At 39.1% G+C, this 27,827-nt stretch overlaps 1 protein-coding gene across 1 annotated transcript in view; it reads left to right on the forward strand.

The window, feature by feature from the left end:
* The window catches only part of XXYLT1 (xyloside xylosyltransferase 1), an 87,126-nt gene extending 77,453 nt beyond the window's left edge, over positions 1-9,673 (forward strand). The window contains exon 4 of the mRNA XM_089498544.1: positions 9,277-9,673. Within this exon, the coding sequence (XP_089354670.1) occupies positions 9,277-9,673 (397 nt within the window). The remainder of the gene's footprint in view (positions 1-9,276) is intronic.
* Positions 9,674-27,827: the final 18,154 nt, after the last annotated feature.

Below are 27,827 nucleotides of genomic sequence, written 5' to 3' on the forward strand. Positions count from 1 at the left end.
TCAGAGATTTGTTACTTTTGCTACCATATGAGTGTTGGAAGAGTGGTTTTAATATGCTACTTTCCTGGGCATTAAGTATAATGATATAACCCACATAGCCTAAAAGTGTATTTTCAGAGTGGACCATTGATTGGTAATTTTTTTTTTAAATATGGTGTAATTTCTTAAATATAAGAAATATTTTTCGTTTGCTTGGCCTGAAGAATTCCCAGAACCTACAAAGAGCTCTTTACAACCCCACTCGCAGCCCTGAAATATAATCTTACAGTCGCTTTAGTGTTTTACAATTTAGTCATAAAGTGCCGGGTTTTTTTTTTGCAGTGCTGCACAGTACATTTATATATAATGATATGAAAACAACAAATGTGAGTTGTATCAAAACATGTTTGTTGAATAAAGTGCCAAAGAATCCAAACAGACTACTTGCTTAACATGTTTCACACTAAACTTGGTGCTTATGCATAAGCTTTAATAAAGTTCAATTTATATATAGTATCTCACAAAAGTGAGTACACCACTCACATTTTTGTAAATATTTTATTATCTTTTCATGTGACAACACTGAAGAAATGACACTCTGCTACAATGTAAAGTAGTGAGTGTACAGCCTGTATAACAGTGTAAAATTGCTGTCCCCTCAAAATAACTCAATACACAGAAATTGATGTATAAACCTTGGCAACAAAAGTGAGTACACTCCTAAGTGGAAATGTCCAAATTGGGCCCAAAGTGTCAATATTTTGTGTAGCCACCATTATTTTCCAGCACTGCCTTCACCCTCTTGGGTATGGAGTTCACCAGAGCTTCACAGGTTGCCACCGGAGTCCTCTTCCACTCCTTCATGACAACATCACGGAGCTGGTGGATGTTAGAGACCTTGCGTGCCCACAGATGCTTAATAGGGCTTAGGTCCGGAGACATGCTTGGCCAGTCCATCACCTTTACCCTCAGCTTCTTTAGCATGGCAGTGGTTGTCTTGGAGGTGTGTTTGGGGTCGTTATCATGTTGGAATACTGCCCTGCGGGCCAGTCTCTGAGGGGAAGGGATCATGCTCTGCATCAGTATGTCACAGTACATGTTGGCATTCATGGTTCCCGCAATGAACTGTAGCTCCCCAGTGCTGGCAGCACTCATGCAGGCCCAGACTCCCACCACCATGCTTGACTGTAGGCAAGACACACTTGTCTTTGTACTCCTCACCTGGTTGCCGCCACACACGCTTGACACAATCTGAACCAAATAAGTTTATCTTGGTCTCATTGGACCAAAGGACATGGTTCCAGTAATCCATGTCCTTAGTCTGCTTGTCTTCTGAAAACTGTTTGCGGGCTTTCTTGTGCATCATCTTTAGAAGAGGCTTCCTTCTGGGATGACAGCTGTGCAGACCAATTTGATGGTCTGAGCCATTGGCGGAACTACCGGGGTCTCAAGGGTTGCGATTTCGACCAGGCCCTGGAGCCTTCTTATTTACTGACATAATAATTAAAGCTATATTTTAACAAGAACCCAAAAAACACAGCTGTTTGTGTGTGTGTGTGTGTGTATATATATATATATAAAGGCAATCGAAAAAATTATCGGCCAACTAATCGATTAGTTGCAGCCCTAATATATATATATATATATATATATATATATAATATATATATTAGGGCTGCAACTAATCGATTAGTTGGCCGATTATTTTTTCGATTAATCGGGTAAAAAAAACCAATATGCAAATTCTTCGATTATTTAAAGTAAAAACTTATAATTTACAATGGCATTTCACGATTCGCCTTCTTATTTTACTGACATAATAATTAAAGCTATATTTTAACAAGAACCCAAAAAATACCAAAAAAAGCTTTACTAGTAAATATTCATGTAAACTATTTTTGCCCAGTTATGCATATCTCACCCCCAGCTTGCCTCTCTGTCCCAGAAATGCCTTATACCCCTATATGCTACTCTGCCCCTATATATATGCCTTATACCCTCCTATATGTCAGAGATGCCACTGTGGCATATAGGGGGCTATAATGCATATCAGGAGGGGTATAAGGCATATCAGGGGACAGAGTGGCATATAGGAGGTATAAGGGGATACCTCCTATATGCCACTCTGTCCCCTGATATACCTTATACCCCTCCTGATATGCCTTATAGCCCCCTATATGCCACTGATATGCCACTCTGTCTCCTAATATGCCACTGTGCCACCCTGATATGCCTTATAGCCCCATATATGCCACAGTGCCCCGATATGCCACTGTGCCCTCCTGATATGCCTTATAGCCCCCTATATGCCTTTTACCCTTTATATGCCACCATGCCCCGATATGCCTTTTACCCCGAGATGCCACTGAGATGCCACTGTGCCCCCTGATATGCCTTATAGTGCCTTCATGCCACTGTCCCCCCTGATATGCCTTATAGCCTCTTTATGCCACTGTCCCCCCTGATACACCTTATAGCCCCTTTATGCCACTGTCCCCCCCTGATATGCCTTATAGCCCCTTTATGCCACTGTGCCCCCTGATATGTCTTATGCCCCCCCCGATATAAGAAAAACTGACATCACTAAAATTTATTTTTTATATTTATTAAATATAGACAAAAAAAATACACAATACAATATAAATATATATAAATATATGGACAATAAATCAAATATTATAGACATCAAAAAAAACAAACCCAAATGCACATAATTAATAGATCCCACAAAAATTCTACCTGCCCCACCAAGGGTTAATATATCAACAGACGAAACTCAGGGCAAATGAGCATAAAAATAAAGATAATACTTACCCAGTGCTGCTTATTTTTTCTGTTTTTCTTCTGTTGATATATTAACCCCTGCTGGGGCAGGTGGAAGTGGCAGCGAGATGAAGTAGCGAGGTTGCGCACATCGCGCACTAAAATCCAAATCCCCTGCGGGCGCTGCACGGGACCTGGATCCTCTCCGGCAGCCGGTAGGGGTCTGTGCGATGCGCGCAGACAGCCGCTTCTCCCCTCCGCTTCCATGATGGAAGCCGCACTGGAAGGTCACGTGACGCCGGGTTCAGTAATAGAAGCCCTGGCGGAAGTGGAGGGGAGAAGTGGAAGTGGAGGGGAGAAGCGGAGGATATCTGCGCGTTTTGCACAGACCCTCACCGGGTGGCAGAGAGGATCCAGGTCTCCTGCAGCTTTGCGGGGGGTCTGGATTCTACTGTTATAATCTAGAAGGACGGGAGTTTTTCAGAGCGTTTGCTCTGAAAAACATAATTTTATAAATCGATAAAAATCGATTATGAAAATCGTTGACGATTTTCATAATCGATTATCGATTTTATTGATTCGTTGTTGCAGCCCTAATATATATATATATATATATATATCACTTCAGTCTATGGCCAGTGTTATTCTCCCCTTTAAAATGGAACATAGAGGTTTCATGCATTTTTGTTTCTTGGTTCAGAGGGGAACTAGCTTGGCTTTTCCTGTTTATTAGACAGTGACTGTGTGGCAGTAATACATTCCCTGACCTCGTTTCACATGGTCTGACCCAGACGTGGCTTATAGCTGTATCTTTAATCTTCAGAAATGTTACCTCAATTATTTCTCTCCTTCCATCTGAGGATTGGTATTGCAACCGTTGAACCAGACAGGCCCCCTGTACACAAGCACAGGATCTGACATATCTTCATTGACATAACATATTTTTTTTTACATGGAAAAAAGGCTCTGCTGTTTCCATTGACAGCGACACAGTTAATCCTGCCCAGGGTTTTATAGGGCTAAATAATCTAAATGCTAGACAGATGTAGCAATCACAAAGAGACATCGCTATAAAGAAATAATAGGTAATTAAACTCAATCTCCTACAGATAATCCTTTCAGAATGGAATTCTTCTATAGCTACCTGTTGCTTTGAGGAAATGGTTGGTGCCTTTTAAACATTGACCCATTTTATTGTGTTAATCGGTTTGATTTTGGAAAACATGCAAACAAGCAGGCTTTATGATGCTGGTTTAAAGCTGAGATTACTGTGTGGATGGCAAAAGGGGGGGGGCAGAGGGCCGCCATGTGCTTGTAAGGGATATATGACAACCTATATAACAATAATAACCGAAAACACAATAATAAACGCATATATATATATATATATATATATATATATATATATATATATATTTAGAATGATGAAGAAAAACACAAACAACTTGACCTTTAGATAAACAGGCCGTGGTCTTTTTTTTTAGCTTCACATAATACTTAGAACTTATTACTTATGAACCTATTAAAACAAATGCATACACAATAACACTCTTGGCCCAAACACTGACTGAAACAAACTTTAATTTATCCCAAGCCATCCGCCCTTAAACCAAACACACCTAGTTCACCCTTACAGGAGGGCAACTTTAACCCCAATAACAGCCACAACAAAGTAGTAGAATGTAAAATGAATATTCCTTTGAGTGGGTGTGCGCCTGAAAAGAAGCTCCTCCATGCTTCTACCTTTGGCTCTCCTGCTATGCTGCTGCTTGTATAAAGTCAGTGCAGACAGCTTGCGGTTCACCTCAAGGAATGAGCTACCTGCTAAAAAACATTTATTTATGCTTCCGCCTTTTGCTCAGCGTGAGACACCCACAAGCGCTAGGCGGGCACAAAACACAGGCCTTGTTTAACCCCTATCCCCAAAACCACATGCAGCCCTGTCCTTTATATTTAGTCAGGGCTATTCATTATCTTTAGATTTGCGGAGAACCTCCTATTTGCCTTTATTAGCGTATGCTCCGTAGAGACGGTTCAGTCGTTTCCTCTAAACGACCCTAATATAGAGGCACAATGCATGAACACTTTATGTTCTGGAGTTACCCGTGTGCTTTATTTTACACATATGAGCATGAGGAGGAGAACAGTCACGTTGGCAACTTCTGCATAGAAGTAACTCAACCACAAAAGTCCACACAGGAAGACCTACACATTCCATAAAGGTATCGCTGTCTGGCAGTCAGAGCCATTTAATTGCAGGTGCACTTTAAAAAGTGGCTTTGCTTGGTCACTGAGCCGTAAAGGTTACTTTAGTATAGGATATGGCTTATGTTTCCTGCTGTTCCCAGCTCTGGATATTTTTTTTATTTTTTTTTTGTAAATTTATCCCCAGAGGAATAATTTCCTCTCACATTGTTGCTAAGCTGCTGCTCAACTTTTTGTTAGATGTGGTGATTAAAGTATGTTTTTAGGAGACTAAAGCTTGATTTGAAGAAGCTGAATGTTTTTACCTTGAATAACCCCACTGTGCAACATTTTACACCGGTTATTGTATTCGCTGTGTGAAGCCGCACAATTCTAAAAGGAGCAGTAATATCTATCGCTGCGCTTAGCATTAAATTACACTATTCATTTACTGTAAAGGACAGGATTTGCAAAACATCTCATCGTAGGAACGAAACCTAAAACGGTTGGTCGTGTTTACCATAATAAATGCTATGCACACTCAGGGCCGGCCTTAGGGGTGTGTGTGCGAGCAGTGCGGCCGCACATGGCGCCATGCGGCCGTCCCATCACCAAGCCCAGGGCTGCGTGAGGCGTCAGGGAGAGGAGGAGAGGGGCGCCGAGTGGTCGCACATGAAAATGTTTTCAGCAACCGTTCGGCCACCTTTGTCTCCTCTGCTCCCTACCGCTGCTCTGAATGTGGTGGTGGGAGCTCAAAGCCTTGGTTGTTGTGCTTCATGATGACTGCCGGAATATGACATTGTCTCCTGACGCTCAGCAGTGAAGCTGCGCACGCCGCAGCAGGACAGCAAGACTGAGGCCTTGCGCTCCCATCACAGGACTTCACCACGGTAAGTGAACTGCAAAGGGGGGGTAGATAGGGAGAAGGGGAGGAGATTGTGAGAAAGGGAGGAGAGGGGGTAGATAGAGGGAGTAAGTGATAGTGAGAAGGGGGAGTAAGAATCTTGAAAGAGAGAGAATGAGTAAGATAATGAATGAAGTATTGTGTGGATGAATTGCATGAAGGAGAGAATTTATCAATGTGTGCATGAATGGTGAGAATGAATTGTAAGAATGCATTAATGAATATATGTGAATGAGTGAGCGAATGAATAATTGTGTGAAGGAATTGTGTAAATGACAGAGTGAATGGGTGTGTGACTGTATAAGTGTTTTGTGTGTATCATAGATGGATAGAAGCAGGGTGCTTGAGCTTTAGGTTTATAGGACGAAGATGGCACGGGACGGCTGTTTGGGGACAAAGATGTCTTACGCTGGGTTGTTTGGGGACAAAGATGGTTCAGCCTGGGCTGTAATTTGTGTGTGTAATCTGAGTGCTGGTCAAGTTCTATGTGGACACCAGGGCTGGCTTTGGGGTTTGCAACCTGTGATTTTTTGGTATCTATACCTTTAGTGTTTTATAGTTATTTATAGTTATATGAGATTTTCAGTTGATCTATACCTGCAAAGCCAGATTTGTGTGTTATTCTGTTGATCTATATCTGCTATGCTATGTTTCCATACATTATATCTTCAGTCGATCTATACTTGCAGTGCTGTTTCCATGTGTTGTTTATTTGATCTATACCGTCAGTGCTGAGTTTACATGTGATCCCCAATTGATTTATACCTGCAAAGTAGTGTTTGATTCTGTTGGACTATACCTGCAATGCTATACACGCAAGTGTTGTTTACATGTGTTGTTTGTTTGATCTATACCTTAACTACAGGGAGGAATGAAAAGAGAGGTATAGCTTAGTGAATGAGGGGCAAAGGGACTCTGGGGACTCTCACAGTCTTCCCCTAATCTGCAGTCAGTGTGGCAAATATTTTTTTTTTTTGTGATGTGGGAGCGGAGGGATTGCATGCTAGGGAGCGTGGAGAGGGTGCAAAGGAATAATTGCCTAGGGTCCAATTTTTTTAATATTTAAAGGAAAATGTTTTTGTTACAAAGATTGCAAAGTTAGCTGTTTTTTTCCCTGTATTTTATGTATTTAAAGTACATTACTGTTACCGGTATTTCCAGTTATATATTATTGTACTTGTACTTGTTTGCACTTACACATAAATAATCTCTAATTAAAACTAGTTGTACAATTTACAAGATTTTTTCCCCTTTCTTTTTTGTCGAGGGGGTGCCAGAGAAGTAGTCCGCACAGGGCACCTGAACACCTAAGGCTGGCCCTGTGCACACTGTTCTGCTGTCAAAAGATAATCGGTTAAATCAATCGCTTAGTACTTTAATATGTACCCTTCTGTAGTAGTGGTGTCGGGGGCACCCTTTAAACTTGGGATATACTTATCCCAAATTCACAAACCCTAAATAGCTGGGTCAATCGGCAGCATGCTAGGTCTTTAATGCCTCCCACTCCACAGCATCTGTTACCATGGCAGCAAGCAGCCATAATGCGATCAGCCTTTAATCTTAGTTGTATTTTTTTCTTGTAATGATAGAGAAGCTGCTGATTGATCTATAACTAGTCTGCAGGTTTTTTTTCCCAGAGGAAACCAACATGTCTTTACATTAAATGCACAGCTTTCCTCTTTTAATAGAAGTCTTGCGTATGCTTCAAAGTGCGCAACCTTTTTTTCCTAAACCAGATTGTGGAGAGGGGGTCCTAGAACTCCAAAACATACGTTTTGATGATTGGCAGTATCCTTTACTGGGAAACAGTGCAGGCCAAAAGATTGATCACATATTGATAAGAGAACAAATAAGAATGTATTCCCTGTATCCTATATCTGTACAGTATATGGCACTTGCTTACCCGCATCTGCTTGGTGGTTAAGCAGTTAATAGTACAATAGCTTTTTTTATACATGTCTTCACCGAAAGGTTGGGAGGTAAATTGGACAGCCTCCCAGCAGAGGTGGTAGGGTTGGTACAGTAAGGCATATGGTTATCCTGAATCAAAGAGAACACCAAAGACCAATTTAAGAATTGAATCTAGTCTGCAAGAAAAACAAGCGGACTAGATGGGCTGAATGGTTCTTATCTCCCATCAGATTCTACGTAGGTAAATCACCAAATGCCTGGAGTCCAGTATATAATAAAACAACAGATTTTGGTTATATCAAAAATCACATTGACACACCATCCCCACTGCTGAGACTGTTTAAATTGAGCCATATGTGTTGATCCAAGAGGGTAAAAATAGATCCAATAACATGCAATTCTTTGTTTTAGATTATTTTAAAATCCCTATTTAAAATAGCTTATTGGTGTTATTTCATCCATCTGCTTAAAACTAATCTACAACAGCAAAAATAAAAATAACGAGAATCCTCACTCCAGTAGGAGAGAAATATTATGAAAACAAATTGGGATTCCTAAGAGAACTTAAATCGGGAGCTGACTGTGTTAACCTATTTTTCGAACAAAGGCAAGGTACGCTTGAAAGAAATGACTGTTTTACGGGGGTTATGTAAAAAGTACTTAACGCTGTGAAATGATTTGAATGATGTAAAACATACCACATTTAATGTTTGTGCCGTCAGAAGCCGCCTTTGTGTCGCTAGGAAATGATGTTTCAAAAAAACATTAGCAAGCTGGGAATATAGGTTTCTTTGTACATGAAGTCCTCTGCCTTGTTAACCTATACTGAGTATATGTTTTTTTTGGCTGTCTCTGCTTCTGGGCTTTGCTGCTAATGTGACTATATAAAACACATTAATTTCATGATTTGTTCTTTGCAGCCTAATTATATTTTCATAGGAAAACTTTTTTTCTTTTGGGTTTCTCAAAGTACGGCACGGGTCCTGTCTTTGGACCTGATGGTCCGTTTTTGTATTTCCTGCCCCTGATTGCTTAAATTTGTCGTTATATGTAAAAAAATAAGGAAAAACAAAAAAAAACTGTTCAATGCTACAGAATCTTCTGGTGTTTTGTGTAAAAAAAATAAATAAAAAAGATGATGATGCAATTATAGTTTAATCGGCGCAAATAAACAGTATACACAATATTTCTAAATTAAAAAGTTAAAACCTAGTATCATAGTAACTTACCAATAAAAGCTATTCTAAAAAGTTTGTGTTTTCAAATGAGTGGCATGGTGTCTCACAACTTTATAAGCAAGCAATCAAGTCAAACCAAAACCAAATGTTTTTGAGACAGTCATTAAGAAAAACAGCAACAGTGTATGAAAGAAAATTGGAGGTGTTTTCTTAATGATGATCTAATATACCAACTAGGAGCTGATACCAAACGTTCCATAATCCAGTATGTAGATGTGATGTTTTTTGTTTTTTTTAAACAATAGTGGTTGAATCACATTGTGCTAACACGCAGTCTCTTCTTTTAATCCCAATTAGACATACTTTGTGGCAGTACCGTCGGGAGAACCACAACACCAGGGTTGGTGACCCACCACCAGAAGGCATGCCTGGGTTCAACAGTGGAGTGATGCTTCTGAATCTAGAAGCCATGCGACAATCTGAACTTTACAATCAGCTACTTGAACCAAATACTGTGCGCCAGCTTGCAGAGAAATATCACTTTAAAGGACACCTTGGGGACCAGGACTTTTTCTCCATGATTGGGATGGAACACCCAGAGCTATTCTATGTCCTTGACTGCGGATGGAACAGGCAGCTCTGCATGTGGTGGAAAGATCATGGCTATGCTGATGTATTTGATGAATATTACAAATGTGAAGAACATATCAAGATTCTTCATGGGAACTGCAATACGCCAATCCCAGATGATTAGAATGTATTTATTTCTACAGCCACATGGATGTTGTATGGCTGCCTGTACCACTATTAGCTTAAATTGACGGTTGTAATTGATGATAGATTTTTACACTCACATCGAAGAACAACCCATTCTTTCTTCAGTTTCTATGTTACACTTTCTTCTATAATTGTGTTTTTATGTTGTCATATCTTGTTCTGTGCTATGTGCTGTACATATTTTGTTATCAGAGTCATCAGCATAGAAACGTATTTCTTTTTAATTAAGTGGCAGTGCTGGAGTTGAGGCTTCAGACACTACAGTGAGATAAATTATCTAAGAATGTCAGCCAGTATGGACACCTCCATTCTGGCTTCAGGGATGTCACAGTATTTGTATATATTAACACATTTAACCATCATTGTAAAACTCTTTAGGAAGTCATAGAAACAAAACTGGAAAAAATTTAAATTTAATTTTTACCAGTACAGTAAAAGCAGGGAAAAAGTGAGTATTCCTGACTAGACAACTAGAAATTAATGTGTATGATGCACTATTACAAAAATTCCAAACTTTTTAAGCAATTTAACTTTCATGAATCAATAGTGGTGAAAGAGTCCAGCTTGGGCCAGTCTAGACCCAGAGATCAGCTCATTGAGCTGCATATGATCTCAGCAAACTAGGGAAAGGGAAGCATATGGGGACCAAAATACCAATGGGAAATGTATACATTTTAGCTGTCTGAGCTCTGGCTCGCACACATCAAGCTCCAAGTTAGAAGTAGGAAAATGAAACCAGTTAATGCTTAGTATGTTTGGGAACATGTTTATACCTGTGATGAGAAAACATGTAAATCTGCATATTTATCCTGCTTGATCACCTCCTGGTTCTTTAGAGTAAAGAGGACCTGTGAATTTTACATATATGCTGAGTATGATAGCTGTGAATACTTTCTTTTCAAAACACAGAACAGATGCGTTCTATAGCTTTAAATCTGAAAAAATTGAGTGCGCTATATAATTATATAATGGCATTACTTTTCATTTATCATTTAAATTATAAAAAGAAAAAATTGTCATGTGTACCAGACTGGGCACCATTTTTGTTTTCCTTTATTATTTTGGTGATGTATAATGATTTTAAACTAATGCTGTTGAGATCTTAGTAAAAATGGAGAAGTTGAAAATTTGAGATGACATCAATTGTGTGAAAATTCCTTTTTCTGTGATCCTGCTTCCTAGCCTGTCTAGCAAGCTTGTGTGCAATTTACAGGATTGGGGTCTGTGCTATGTTCAATCCAGAAGGACTGTCCCTCTAAAGAGAGGCACTTGGGATGTATGGACAATATCAAGCATACTCGGGAAACAATGATTATTAGGAAAGAAGCTAAGTGGAATTAGTTGGATTTTTTTTTTACCTCGATTATGACCGCTCATAGTCTTTTACAAAGATAAAGAACAGTCAGTGCCGTAGGCCCCTGAGATTGTCTGGCTGCTGTTTCTTTGACCAAACTATATTTCAACAGGATGCCTTTTCTCTGCAAAGCTCCAACTATACATAATGGAAATCTGCGGAGTAAATTATTATGGTACTAGTTTTGCATCTACTTAATAATAGAAGTAGAGCAGTAATGAAATTCATATGCAGAGCTGGAAAATATTCATCTCAAACAGAGACATTATTCATTGACCCATTTATTTGTAAAATATTAAGTAATGTATCACCACCATCAACTTTCCACTTAATGCAAATTCATCAGGCGCTGCGTGGTTCTCATAAATGCCAAATACAGCAGAATTTCTCAAAGTGATTTGAGCTGATTTACGTTTTTAGCTGTTTTAAAATGGTGGTTAGACCAAAATGAAAACTCTGGAAAGAGCTTTAAAGGCTGAGCAGCGATTGCTGCCACCAAATGCAGCATTCTTGTCTTTTCACTTTTTTCTGTTACATCATAACCATAATTGTAAAATTATCTTAAGACTTTGTAATCAATGTTTAACCTTTTGATGTCAGGAGATGAAAAGTTGACCACTAAAATATTGTTGAATTTAAAGGTGCTGTCTACTAAATTGAACAAACCATTTGTTGGACAGTTGAATATCTAAATCCTTCCCGCAAATCTATAATTCTTTAAAATATGAGTCATTCATAATTTTTCATGGAGTGCTATATTTTCATGTCATACAAAAGCAGGCACTGGTAGGTTATTACAATACAGTTGTAACTGTGTTCTACAAGAATGAAAAAATATAAAAACAGGGTACTTAGCTTTTTAACCCTCTATTCATTCCTCGGAACACATATGTGGTAGCTTCCCCAAGGACTCTTCCTTCAAAAAGCCCCTTATAACAGGTCTATGGATAAAACAGAACAAATTCTGGGGATACAGCTCTAAAAATACTCTGTAAAAAGAATAAAAAACACAAACGGTGCAATAATGTTTAAAAGGTTTAAAACAGCCCCCACTAGTTGTGCCACACTCACAAGATTGTAGTAGGAACTGCGCCTTTGAGATAGCCTGTATCTTAGGAATCCTGAAGATTTACTGGAACTTTTAAAACCACCTCAAAGTTTTAAAAACCGGTCATCTGCTGGATACAAACGAATGATAGGCAGGCAGGGTATCTTCCAAAAGCTCTTTATTTAAAATAGCCCATTAAAAATGCTTAATGACTTCATCAGGGACTAGTTATAACATTATAACTAGTCCCTGATGAAGTCAACATATGACGAAACGCGTTGGACTTAGTTTCTTAGCCCATTAAAAATGCTTAATGTTTTATTTTAAATAAAGAGCTTTTGGAAGATACCCTGCCTGCCTATCATTCGTTTGTATCCAGCAGATGACCGGTTTTTAAAACTTTGAGGTGGTTTTAAAAGTTCCAGTAAATCTTCAGGATTCCTAAGATACAGGCTATCTCAAAGGCGCAGTTCCTACTACAATCTTGTGAGTGTGGCACAACTAGTGGGGGCTGTTTTAAACCTTTTAAACATTATTGCACCGTTTGTGGTTTTTATTCTTTTTACAGAGTATTTTTAAAGCTGTATCCCCAGAATTTGTTCTGTTTTATCCATATAACTGGTAGATTATTGCAAAGCAAACTAAATCAAATGCATACGCAGACACACAGGCAGCTCAGTTACCCGAGAAAACCTCACCTGTCTCTGATGCAGCTCGCCCAATGTTGCGTGACCCCCACCTCAGTCTATCTCAGGGAGAACATTGTAACATTCTTGCAAGCTTACCTTTGCATGAAATTATACGTACTCAAATGCAGTTATTGCAGTTTTACTAAGACACACCCCGAATACCCACATTAAGATCCAAAATGAAATACGAACTTAAAGAGGTGGGACCTCACACAGTTTGCAGGGCTACCAAATGTTCCATTTTGTCTTTTATTTTCATATATTTCCCTGTTAATTTTGCCTTCCGCTGCTGCCTGAGATGGATGGTTGAGTTTGCCTCATTATACAGCTGTTCCAGCAGTCATGACAATAAATAATAAATACAAAATGTACTCCCTGTACATAAGGGAGCGCAAAAACAAGCTATTGGGAACTTGATGTCCTATTGTACATACTACATCTTAAATGACAGATCAAGATCCTGCTTATCCTAGAGCTATGGCATGAATACCAGAGAATTCGAAAACAGAAAGCTGCTAATTTGTTTAAAATTACTTATATTGACATCCAATAGGTCATTATCCATTTACAAGTCGAAGTTGATGGCTTATTAGCTTGTGTGGTGCATTGAACGATTGACATTCTGAATGTCCTTGTTAAAGGGTCATCTTTAAGATCATTAAGAAGTAGCAGTCTTTTTCTATTTTGTTTATCTTGATATGTTTGATACAAACATCAAGGACGTATTGTGACTTTGCATGCAATTGTAAGTGCATTTTTTTAGATGGCCCTGAGCACTGCCCTGACTCAAGCTTATGGAAGTGCCAAGCAAACATATATCGCTGTGTACTGATTTGATGTATAGAGATATATAGATTACATTTGCAGGGCAACTATAATCTAATACCAACATGTTCTCCAGAGGTAGATGCACTAAACTAAAAATACTACAAGGCCATCATCCTTACCATTCAGACCACCAAAAGCGACCATGTATAGGTAAGGGTTGAGCAGGAGTGCATGAAGGTTTATATTTTTAAAGAACACTTTTGTCGCAAAGTAGTAAAAGTGATGCAGTCCCATTTGTTCTACAACATTAAATGGTGTCCGGCATTGGTTCTAACACAGATAACATTGGTGGTTCCTGCGTTTGTACCCATGTAAATTATTGTCGTTTGTATAGTCGTTAAGGTACCCAGTGCAGAGTCAAGGCCTGTAGATATAGAACTGAAAGGTGACGGGGTGGTACGATGAACTCGACCGTGTAAAAAGAGCTGTTAGTTCTTATAGGGCTGTTTTAAGCACAAATATGGCGTAAATTATTACTTGTTGTTAGTCATCCCCTTTAGTAGTCGAGCACCATAAGTGACAAGATAGATTCCATCACTCAACTTTTACATTTTATTCAATATATTACTTCTGAAAATAATCTTTAAAATGTGCAATATTTCTTACACTGACCCATGGTATTCACTGTACACCCTAGAAGACTGAAGTGCCAGCAGCCCAATTGCTGTTATTGACATAGAAAACTAATGTTCCCAGAGTAGGCAATAAATCCAGAAACCCTTCGCCTGGATGTTTTTTTAGGATTGTGTTGTGTTCTCTATGTGATCATTTTACCTTCTTTAGGAGGTGTTTAGATGTGCATTCTAATTACATGATGTGGTGCTTTAAATTGGGAAGGTGTTGCTATGACTGAGGTGATTAACCAGCACAGAAATCCCTTGATATGACAAACCACCACCTAAGAACAGGCAGCACTCATTTTGATCTGGTAGCAGTATTGATTTTTGCGATTCACAAAAAGGACACATTCTCATGCTCTGCTTGTCAACAAGTCAAGCACCATAATTACCCAAAGGCATCTAGCTATGGTTTGATGTGCAGAAATAATTTTCAATCTGCCACAAAGATCAGATTTATTAAAAGATGAATTGTGTGAACATCAATGCTTAGACCAAAGCATAGTTCATACAAATGCAAACACTAACTTGTGTTTATGGTAAACATGGAGTTAACAGACCACTGCCTCTGAGTAATTTAATTCACAATTTGGCCATCAACTGCTTGTTTCTGCAAACTGATGCATGTCCACATTGATTCCACAGGGCGCAAGCCTCAGGAGCTGAAATTATGGTTCAGTTGCTCCAAGTTTTTTGCAACTTGAGTTTTAGCTTTTGTAGGACTTGCACAGCTCCCCTATTACCTTCTACCCCGGTGGGTCCTGATGCATTGAGTGTTTCCATAAGAAGTGAATGGCCAGGGATACAAAGATTCTTCTCTGTATTAGTTTTAAATCAGTTCTGTCCTTAGTCAATAGACTCCTTTGGAATTTGGATGTCTGTTGTGGACTTTTGTATACATGCTGTTTGTTTGATAGAAGAAGGCATGGCGCCACTTTGGTTGTTAAAGTTGGTAACGGACTTATGACAGAGGGGGATACAGAGCATGACCTCAGAAGGGGCACACACACACACCCAGACACTCACACTAACATTCACACAGTCACACCAACACAATTAGATATTCAACACTAACATACCAGCAACACACACTAACATTCCTAAAGAGGCATGTTCACACACTAAAATACCCACGCACACTTTCTGTCACAAACCCATAGACACATTTTCACATAGTAACATACACAGACAAACATACCCAAAGAAAAACATATTAACCCCCCACACTAACATACCCAACAACACATGTTCACACACTAACAGCCCCACACGCATACACACACAGACACACACACTGACATACCCACACACAAGCAACTTATTTACCTTGCGAAGCCTCAGCCCATTGTTGATGCAGCTCGCCGGTAAACTTTCCTCATTATCACAGTTGCTTAATCATTGTACTTTCAAACATAAAGAAAGCAAATGATATACACCTCACTAGAAGACAGCAAATTAATCCTGTGGCCCCCTTCAATTATTTGTTTCATGAGCACTTCCTGTCTGGAACGTAAGCAGAGTGCGTCTTGTGACAGGGTGTGTCTGTGTCACAGGCACTAAAACGTCTGCCTGCTTTGTACAGCTGCAGGAAAAAAAGTTTTGAACCCCTGGAACTACCTGGAGTTCTGCATAGATTGGTCATTAACTTTGACTTAAACTTCATCTAAGTCATAACAATAGAGACAGTTTGCTTCATCTAATAACATGGAAACATTTATTTTCATATGTTCGTTAAACACATGTTCACAGTGTAGGCCGGAAACAAGTATATTAATCCCTTTGACTTCATCATAAGTATTTTGACACACAAAAATAAATACACATATTTATGCACACATGTATTTAATGCATTTGTCTCTGTAATAGTAATGTTTAGTGAAATTTGCTCATAGCGTCTTGATACGTTAGCGTGTATTTATTGTCTGACTGAATGCATATAAGATATGTTTAGGAATGCAACAACAGAGGGTTATGCCATTCAGAGCCACCTTACATTTTTGGCAAATGGTGCCCCTGGGCTTTGGCTTACCTTGAAGCCCTTCAGCTGCCATAGTCCAGTGTGGGTCTGTGAACCTGAAGGCGCAGACCTCCCTAACGTTGTGTGGGTCCCCCAGCTGTCGGAGAGTGCCAGAATATGATGCCAGCAGCATGCAGATCATGGAACTGGCCCAGGTAGCTGCACTTATCTCCCCATTATGTGTAAAGATGGCCTGATCATATTTATTAGTATTGTATTAGACTGACCACTTTACTGTTTGCGTAAACTCTCTACTCTTTTCTTCCAGCAAAATGAATGGACGATTTAGTTTGTGCTCGTATATTTTATATGGGTTAGTAACTGCTGGGGAATGAAATGGCATCATTAATGGCATTTGAAAATGCTGTACAAGGCAGGGATTTTTCAGTCGTTTCATAAAACTGCCAAGTGAAACAAACTACAGTATATTTGCTCATATCTGCTTTAGTGCTTGGGCAGACTTGTGAGTGCATCAGCTGTAAAAAGCTACTGAAATGCTTCCTGATTTAAGTCTAAAAGGAAATCCATTAATGGTGTGCTAAAGTGTGTGCAGAAAGTAAGGGTTTTCTGTTAGCAAAAAGAACATTGGTTTCATGCGCAAAACCAATGTAAAGGTGTCCATAAAATATCATAAAAGCCTGACGTCGTCTAATAATTTTTTACTTATTTTAAGGACACAGGCAGTGGGTGCATAGTATACATGTACAAAGCAACATGAATCTGTATGTAAGGTTTTCTCATAATATATACTGGTAATACATTAGTAAATATCATACATGTCATTTTAATATCCTGCTAGCTCTCGTGGCTTCCATGTTTTGTGAAAAGTGTTGCCTTATTTGCCAGTGCATTTATCATTTTCCAATCAGGGAAGAGCGTGTGCACAGAGGCTCCTCCTTTTTTTGCAGAAGTTCCCCATGTGGTCAGGTTTAGAAGCAGACGAATAAAGAAGACAGAAGAACCAGAAGATGCAAGAGAAGAAGTGGAGCTGTGGGGTAAGGAGACAGGGACACGGAATAGGCTGACGGAGAAGGTAGGGAGAACGTTTGAGAGAGTGAGAGTATGAGAAAGCATAAGTGAGAGTGAAAAAAACAACTAAATACAAATTCTGAGCTTTTTGCTTTGTTTTCATTTGTTTCATTGGGGGTTCCTCCTCATTTTTGTGGATTCATAAATTGGCTAAATACATAAAAAATTTTAATTTACATGAATCCAACTACACAAGTCTACCCCTTTTGCCATTGAGTCTATTCAAAAAAGAGAAATGTATTGTTTCAGCTCCTTGGAGTTTTTTCGCTAAAAGGAGAGTTTCCTGGAAACTTGTGCATTTAATTCATTCACTTCACTATTCACTTTAAAGTGCCACTGGCAAGTTTCTCCTGCAAGAAGGGTTGAGCTGGCCATGTATAATGCAAAACTTGTGTGTGAGGAGACTTGGACAAAATCTCATTTATTTAACTAGGCAATATACAGGGCCAGCTAAGCCCTTCCTGCAGAAGTTCACACATTCATAATTTATAGTGAAGTCAAGAAACTGAAACCACAACTTTTCTGAAAATTCTCCTGACCGCTTTCCGTTTATTAAATAGACCCATTAACTTCACTAAATATAAAAGACCCAACCACGGTGAGTTTCTGTTCTAAGAAGAGCTTGTAACCCCTGGTTTATTCTCATCTATTAAATTATTTAATATGTAGGGCCAGATTAGCTAGTTATTCTGGAGAAATCTGCTAGTGTTGGTCCTTCCTAATGAAAAGTTGATGGTGAAGTTGAAACCACAATTCTCCTACCGACTATGCCCAATTGTCTTTGGTATTATAGAAGTGTGAAAAAGTAAAAATGTCATCCTGTGGGAGTATTCATCAATACCTTGTGGCTTTTTTCACTTTTGTGAATTTTGTTCTGTGATTTACACAACTCTTAAAATAACCATTGGGTATGGCTAGAGTCCAACCAATCCTAAAGAGCAGGCTTGACACGGTTCTGTATTGTGTTGCACACATCAGATGGAGAGTAGGGTGAGTGTCAGAATTAATCTAGTCATAGCAGCCCCCCCTCTTAAAAAATAAAAAAAAAAGTTTTAATCCAGTTCACAGTCTAGGCAATTCATTCCAATCTAGCATTACCCTGAAGAAACAACTGATTTATCCCATTGCTTCTAGACATAAGTACAACATTAAATGTGCAAATTGTCTCACAAGGCAGATTTTAGCTGAGCCTTTCCATCTTGTACCAAATCTGGGGTCAAATAATAAACATGATAGAAGTCTTTATCAGGGGTATGTTATCTGGAATTGCAGACATTGGGTCACCCTAGTCTACAGATAAATCCTTTCCTGGCTCCTAAAACTCACACCGATTGTGGCATAAATGTTGGTAGTCTTACTGCTTGCTTTATCGATGTGACTTGCATATGTTCCAGTTGTAGTGCAAATAGAGTGTTCACCAAATCCCTAAGAGCATTCAATACATGCAGCCCATATCATATAGTGTGCAGATATCTGAGGAATTCAGGATCCAATATATAATGCTTACAACAGCTGACTTAGTTTGGACGTCCAGTCGTGTGAAAGAAAAGTACACCCCCTTTGAATTTTATGGTTTTCCACACAGGGCATAAAAACTATCTAAAAGTTAGTCTAAATTAAAAATTAGTCTAAAAATAGTCTAAAAACTGTGGTAAATACAACCTCAGATAATTTATTCAACAAAAAAGACAATCAAAAAGCCATATGTGAAAAACTAAGTACACCCTTACTGCTTCCATAAGAATTAAATACCCTTAACAAGTGCGACCACCGCTATAAAAGCTGCAGTTTTAGCAGTTTGCTGGTCTGGAGTATTCAGGTGTGTGTTAACACAATGCCAAGGAGGAAAGATATTAGCAATAATCTTATAGAAGCAATTGTTGCTGCCCATCAATCTGGGAAGGGTTATAAGGCCATTTCCAAACAATTTAAAGTCAATCATTCTGTGGTGAAAAAAGATTCTTCAAAAGTGGGAAACATTCAAGACAGTTGTCATTCTTCATAGGAATAGACGTCCCAGCAAATTCACCCCAAGGGCAGACCATGCAATGCTCAGAAATTGAAAAAATGTGAGGGTTATATCTCAGACTCTATAAGCCAGTTAATATGTTACATGTTAAAGTTCATGACTGAACAAGTATGGTTTGTTTGGAAGTGTTGCCAGGAGAAAGCCTCTTCTCTCTAAAAAGAATATAGCTGCACGGATTAGGTTTGCAAAGTTGCATCTGAACAAATCACAAGACTTCTGGAACAATGTCTTTTGGATAGATGAGACCAAAGTGGAGATGTCTGGCCATAATGCACAGAGCCATGTGTGGTGAAAACCAAACACAACATCTCCATGGAGTAATTGAGTCGACCATGAACTCCTCTGTGTACCAAAATATTCCTGAGTCAACTGTGAGGCCATCTGTCCGACAGTTAAAGCTTGGCCAAAATTGGCTCCTGCAACAGGACAATGATCCTAAGCTGTAAAGCGCGTACCTCGCGCTAACATCTGCCTACTGCTCTTCACTCCCTGCGGGAAGCTGGTGAGGGAGGTTGTAGGCTGGCATGGCTACAGGCAGGAGGGGTGGAGCTTCTGTGCATGGAGGCTGGGCTTTTTTTTCTTAACTTGCTTGCTAATGTGCAGGGCTTCTGACATTATGCTGGAGAACCATAGAAATAGCCTCTGACTTCTCACACTGGCACTCAGGTATACTGCAGCTGCTCCTGAGTATGCCTTTGCTAATTTTGTTACTTGTCTTGGGTTGACCCCTGTCCAGTAGCGTGCCGCTCATCAGGGGGGTACTACCACACAGGCACCCCTCCAGAGTTCGGCCCTAGAGGAGGAGGCTCAGTTGGGGAGATCAAGGATCTCCCTCTAACCGCCTTAAAGCCAATCAAGGGAGTGGGAGGTCTGTTAATGCACACCTCTGATCCTGCTCCCTTGCGATGCACGCGGGAACTGCTGCTGTGCGTCGGGATTTTATGTCATATACCGGCGCACGACACTGAAGCCGCGCCCACTGCCTTCCAAGCTCACTGCACCAGAAGGACACAGAAGAAGAAGAGCCAAGAGGAAGAACGAAGAGGAGGAGGAAAAGGAGCTGTAGCTGGAAAAGTGACAGAGGAAAAGTAGGAAAACATTGTCAGAGTGGGAGTAAATGTTTTGTGAATGAGTGTGTGTATGATAGCATGGATGTATAAGTGTGTGGGGGGATAGCATGGCATAGGGAGGCTGTAATCTCACTTCTACCATGCCCAGGTTCCAGCATGCACTGACTGCCTGGGCATGATAGGAGTGTGATTGCTGTTAGCAATCATATATCATACCTCCCAACATTTCAAAATGTGAAAGAGGGACACTTTTTTTTTTTTTTTTTTAAATCTCCCGGAACTCACTAAAATTTCGATGATTCTCAGCCAGCCAGGTGTCCACCATAATGCTGGCTGAGTATCATTGGAAGAGTAGTCCAGAGCAGCAGAGATTTTTTTTTAATTAAAAAAGCTAATGTTAGCCTCCTTCCCAGGACCCTTACACATTGCCGTTACACACACCTGCCCATAAACACATATATACACGTACACTGCCCTTACACACACACACATATATACACGTACACTGCCCTTACACACACGTACACTGCTCTTACACACACATACACGTACACTGCCCTTACACACACACACACACACACACACACACACACACACACACGTATACACGTACACTGCCCTTACACACACACACATATATACCTTGAACTCTTGGAACAGGAAGACCATGGTCTCCACAGGCCAAGTTGCGCCGTCAGGAGTTACGGGGAACTTGGCCTGTCTCCCCAGGCAGGGGTTAACGGAAGCAGAAATCCGTAGGTTTGCCGGCAGGAGTTAAAGGGCCATAAAAACGACTCTATTTGTCGCTGGCAGGGCCCCTGCAGGCGACCAATGGTCGGTTGCATGGCTCTTTAACTCCTGACGTGAAACTTGGCCTGGGGACAAGAACTTGACATTAGTTAAGCACTTGCAGGTTTCCGGGATCATGCCCGTAAACCTCAATGAACTGAAGCAACGTTGTAAAGTAGAGTGGGTCAAGATTTCTCCTGAATGATGTGAGACTAATAAAGTCATACAGAAAATACTTACAAGTTATTGCTGCTAAAGTTTGGCTTTAATTTTGTTGAATAAATTATGATGGTGTAATATGTCATGTGGTGGTGTTCATCTGAGGTTGTGTTTACCTTTTTTTAGACCTGCTAAGGAACAGATGATTGTTATTTTGTCCTGATGTAAAACCATAGCGTTCAAAGAGGTTGTACCTTTATTTCTGGTTTATACTTATGAAGAGTTTGTTCAATGCAGCACCTCTGATGTTACGCATTGTCTGCCTGCAGTCATGCAGAATTGGAGCACCAACTACTTAACATCTGGCTTTGATGTCAGTCTTTTGCATAGTGAGTCTTTCTGCATAATAAACCATGAAAACGGCTGCTTTGGACAACTGTAACATAGAGCAAACTAGAGCCTTGACCTTTTACAGTGGGAAAGTTGGGGTTGATTACAACTGAAACCCCTGGGCTGCCCATCAGTCATTTCGTCTGTGGCGGTATATTGAACCCTTTTATAAGCAGTCAGTAAATATTTTCTTTTTTCCAAGGTAGTGATGAGAGAGATAAATTAACTTCTTGTTTGATAACAGTGTGGCTATGCTATGGGAAGATGAAAACCAGACCATAGGCAGGACTACATTTTATTTTTAAGAAATAGAATTTGTGGTCCTAGTTTTCAAAATTTATGTAGCTTTTCTTTACCAGACTTCCCTGGAGGCCATAAATTCACTCATTAACATGTTTGTCAATCACTAGAAAATTTGCTGGTTTGAGGAAATATCTAGATGATAATTGACAGAACTAGGCTAATTACTATTTCACTTATATCTTGCCCCCCAATGAACGCCCTCTGTTCTTCATAAAGCATAAACTCTCCATGAAACCTGATTTAGTATTTCACTTTTCAATAAAATAAAGCCCTTACTATTTGCTTACAGAAAAAACATATATCTCATACCTTTTGAGAAGTTATGTGATACTGAGAAGGAAACCCCTCATCTGCTCTCTCTCTTATATTCTACCCTTCTGACAGCAGGACATCCAACCAAACCTTACTACTTAATTTTTGGGAAGGAGAACTGGGCATTATCTTTTCAGATTTAGAATGGAGACATATTGTTTACTTAACACATAAGGGGGTGATTTCCAGCTAAACGCAGGAATCTGCCTTCAAGCTACTCTCCAGGTGGTATAGGATCCCACCTGACCTGTACCGGTTCCTGCCACAAGTCTCTCCAAATTGCTGGAGGTGTGATGGAGAACCTAATGATGGTGCCCAGGGGCTTGGCTCATAGACATGAGCTAAAATGGTTATGTTGGAAGGAATTTCTCCTCTCCCAGAGGTTGAAGGCCTTTTTGGAGGTTAACGCCCGGATTGTCTCTTGAACATCCATAAATTAATGTCTATGACCTTATCTCTTTGTATGATTATTTTCAATGTTGTCAATTTCCTACTGCTTCTACGTATTGATGGAAGTCACACCACTCACCGGATAGTTTTCGTACTTTTATTTTTCTCTGTTACCTGTTTTTGCCTATAATTAGGCTAACTTGTTTGCAACAAGTTGCCCATATTATGTGGGTCTAATTGGGCCTATATTTCTACCTGAATATTTAATTAAACTATTATGCATAGGAACCATTTCACATTGTCGTTTCAATTACTGTTTTGTCTTATTGATGCCTGTATTTTACCCTACTGGGCTGTTATGCCCGTATTGATTCTGTACAAGTTGTGTTATTTTATTATATCTGCATAACATAGTTTTGTACAAAATGGTCGATACTGACAATGTATGTATGATAATGTGAGATGTTCATATTTTAATAAAAGAGAATAGATTAGGTTTAGCATCCTCCTGTCTATTACTTCCAGTGTGTGCAAATGAAATAATGAAGTGTATAAAAACCATCAGGTTTGAAATAAACATGTAAAGTTACAAACATGTTGAATATTTATGTGCAGAAGCTATATATTCAAGTCTTCTAGTATACACATTGCCATTCCATGAACATTACAGTATTGCACCTTTCTTTTAGCATCAGTACCACTGGGCCTGTCTGGTCCTTGGAATATCTTGAGAGTGCAGTGATAATATCAATGCTATGAAATTAACACATTCAAAGGAAAAAAGAAAATGAGCTTTTCTATAATGGACAATGAAAATGAACATACGAAGAACAATTGCACATAAAACACGTGAATTGTTTTAGAGACCGCAATCTTGTTGCAATCTTATTTAATTTTCTCCTTTCACGAACGACACCCACTGCTATTTCTAGTTTTAGAGCTTCAGTTTTCAGATGATTATGCCATTATTATTAACAATTTGTTATGTGCTACTGCGACAGACTTTCAGATCAGTGCCATTCAGCTGGGGAACATAATGTCAGCAGAGCACAACCAAATTGGAAAGAATTACATCCTGATAGCAGCTATATGAGCATTGGTGGAACGTCATCAAAGATTACAGAGAAAAGATTGTCGTGAAGTATTCTTTACCATATGAAAAAAATGACATAACCGTTGGAGCTCTTTTGTTTACTGCATTAAAATCTGATGTCAAATTGAATGCGTCCATACCTTTTACCTGTGCATGAGAGAAACAGAGGCCGTAGTGGTGCTGCCTGCAAGGAAACAGACAATACCTGTCAATAAATCACAGCCACCACTCATTTCATGGAAAGATAGGCATCAGAGAGGAATGAAGGGTTTGAAAAAAATATATGGGCATTATTACCCCACTACTAAGTATTACGTTTTGTTTTTTCTCTTTTCTTTTTTTTTTTAAGCTAGCGCTGTCTGTTTGGAGCATTGTTTGTTAATTGTGCTCTTCTATTTAGATAAAACATTAACTGCACTCTTTTACAAAATAATCTATTGGAGATCTGTCTATCATTCTTTCCTCTGTAGGTTTATTCACATAAATGCGACACAGTAGTTTTTTCAGTACATCAATGATGCCAAATGTCACACTATAGAAGATGTGTTCCACTACAGCTTCTTCTAAAAGTAGGTTTAAACAATGCATATTAAATTGCTTACAGGATAGTTTAATATGTATTTTTTGTTCCGGCGGCTGCCTGGGACACTGGAGTGTCCCTTTAATGCATATTGTCCATAGTCTCTGGTGCTGATGCCCCTAGCAATTCGGTGAATGATTTTTTTATTTTTTATTTATTATAGAGACTTCTGTCCCATATTCCTCCTGTTCTGCTTGCTTCTACTGACATGTAGCACGTCAAATCAACCCTCATATATTGAGTTGAGCTCCCATTGAACTCAACTTGAATACATGTGAGTGGATGCCACTCGTAAGTGCTCAATGTCAATACCCATTGACTTCACTGGGTTATCTCTTCCTGCTTGCTGTAAGTATGCAGCCTGCCACAGTAGAAGCAGGCAGGTGAGGAAAAAGATAACACAGAAGCAGTGGGGCTTTAACAGTTAAATCACATATTGTGCTCCCTTTATCAATGCCTGAGGCAGTTTAATGTTTGCTGAGACCTCTGTACCAGGTTGCTTGTGGCTCTGGTTGCGTAGCCTCTAAAAACCATCTACAGCATCTTGTTCACACAAACTTCTCAACAACTATTCTTTTTATATTATCTAGGTCAGGCTATCTGCGGATGCTTGCTTATTAGTAGCTTTGAGGCAGAGAATTAGGTGAAGCTAAGAAAATGTATTTGTGTGCCCTCTATGAAAAAAAAATATGCGTCATGCAAACCAGTTACATAACACAAGGAAACCAATTATTACAGGAATATGCCCATGAACCTTTTAATCTGCTTTGTGGCCTTGGGAGGTGAGTATACCAACTAATAAAGCACTTTATGCTTTATTTGTCTGACCTATATTTCTGACAGCGCCTGCACAATAGACATTGAATGGCATCAAGGGCGGCCTTATGCTGCGCATGAGAAGCCTGGTAGGTAAATAAGAGTCATGAATGGAATATGGAGCAATGACTTATGTGTCCCTGCTGGAGGCTCTCATCTGTTTGCCGGGGGCCTCTTTTCAGCAGACAGATTTCAAACCGGAACTTACAGCTGTTTATTAAGTCATTTCCATTGGAGATTTAAATGGTCCATACAATGCAGTGAGAAAGCAATTTCTTACAATAATAACTCACCACTGCTTTGGGCGGGGGTGAAGAAATGTTAATTATGTTTAGTCATAATTGGTGCAAGGATTTGGTAACATTTAACCACTTCAGTGCCAGAGTGAGGTGCAGTGGGTGACTTTAGAAAGTGTTTTATGGTGTGTCTTGGCATTTTGGCTACAAAACAAGTGTAAAATGATTTTATATCCATTTACAAGTACATAATAATCACATAGAAAACAATGTATTTGACGTTGTTTGCAGTTGCATATTGTTGCGGTTTGAGCCAGTGTGTTACAGGAGGCTGGTGGCTTAATGCACCATTGAGTTTTGCCTATAAGGTATTGGTGGCAAAAAAAAATATTTTTTAAAGGAATTATTCACTTATATTTGTGTGGTTTCATTTTCTTGTAAGAAATGCTGTAGCAAAAGTTCCACTAAACGTAACAGTCAATTTAGTGACATTTTTATCGTAATTGTAATGTATGGGGGGTTTACTATTTTTTTTCTCAACACTGCACCTGGCTAATAGGATTATCATATATCTGAATGCATATGAATGCAAGTACACACTCCAGGGCTTGACCTGAATCGCAGGAGCTGTAGCATAGTATATTGAAAATCAAATCGTTAGAATTCTCTATACACTAATGTGATCACACTGGGGATTCCTAGTTGATGATATATACAGTATATGATTTTATAGATTAAAATATCATCTTAAAATTATCACATCTCTTTTGGATGTATATATTTACAGTGCTGTGAAAAAGTATTTGCCCTCTTTCCAGTTTCTAATATTGTTGCACATTTGTCACACTTAAATATTTAAAATCATTAAACTAATTTTATACAAGACAAAGATAACCCGAGTGAACACAATTTTTAAGTGATGATTTCATGTATAGAAGGAAAAATAGCTATCCAACCATATGTGAAAAAGTTACTTAATCAACCAATTAACCAAATATCATTGAGGGTAAATGGGGTAAATTTCTCTAGACACACACAGGCATGATTACTACCAGCCCTGTTGAATCTAAACATCAATACAAGACCTCCAAAAACAGCACATGATGCCGGTATCTAAATAAATTCAAGAACATCTTGATGACTACCAGACTTTTGGGACAAGGTCCTGTGGACTGAGACATGGCCCCCATTACATATAATGTAAAGCTAGCGCAGCATTCCAAAATAAGAACATACCAACAGTCAAACAAGGTGGTGATAGTGTGATGATCTGGAGTTGATTTGCTGCTTCGGGACCTATATTAAAATTTGTTGGATGATCAGAAACATTTAAATGTGACAAAAATGAAGCAATCGGGAAGGACTGTAGGATTACTTTGAGAAACCATGTATACATGTAAGTAGATCTGTAATTACTTAAAGCTAACAGATGTACTTAGCACAATAAATCTCTTATAGTATAAGGGGAGAAAGGAAATGGATTTTAATGCTTAACATATACTGAATAAAGGTGTTTCTATATAAGCTGAATTTGTTGGCATTAGAATGATTAGAGTTTTTCATATTACTAAGTTAAGCAAACGTGCTTCTCTTAATCATGATAACGTAAGGAGACGTCTAAACATAAACAGAGCACTGATGGGATTGATACATGTTATTTTTACAAGGCAGACATCAAGCCATAAAAGGATATAGAGATTGTTTATTTTCTTATAGTAAGTTTACACATTTCTCTTGAGACAACATGCAAACTTAAGAAGAAATAGCAAATGTATCTGCTTGAAGGGATGCTCCAGCTATCATATTTACTTTAAGATATGTGATAGTTGAGAGGTTTATATGTTGTCCCCTTTGCAAATGCAAGGAGGGATTCGACAGATACTGGGGTGTCCTTTTAACTAATTCGGTGATCTGAAACCAAATCAATGGTGGGACAGCAACAAATGCAGAGGGTTAAACTGCAACCATACCATCATCAATATCATCTCTGGTGACACAGTGGGTGAGATCTATGACTCCAATGAACAGTACTGTTTCTCTCTTTTACTCACCCTTGCAGGCTCTTAGTTGCTTTAAAGAAAAACACCTGAGTATGATCATATGATGCTCAGTCACTGTGTCAAGATGCTCTGCTAGGAAACAGAAAAAGCTAGATCTGTGCCAGAAATCCCTCATGTTTTCAGAAAATGGAAAGAATAAATGAAAAGATTTTTTAACCAGTACGCTATATGACCAAATGTATGTGGGCACCTCACCATCACTTTGACAATTCCAAAACCATGTCCATTAATATATAGTTGACCCCACCCTTTTGCAGCTATAACAGCTTAAACTCTCCTGGGAATATTTTGCAGTGCTTCTGTGTGCCCAATCAGCCAAAAA

Source organism: Sceloporus occidentalis, unplaced genomic scaffold (genome assembly GCF_023333645.1).
Source record: "Sceloporus occidentalis isolate IW3139 unplaced genomic scaffold, rSceOcc1.0.p SCAF_121, whole genome shotgun sequence".
Classification (NCBI taxonomy): Eukaryota; Metazoa; Chordata; class Lepidosauria; order Squamata; family Phrynosomatidae; genus Sceloporus; species Sceloporus occidentalis.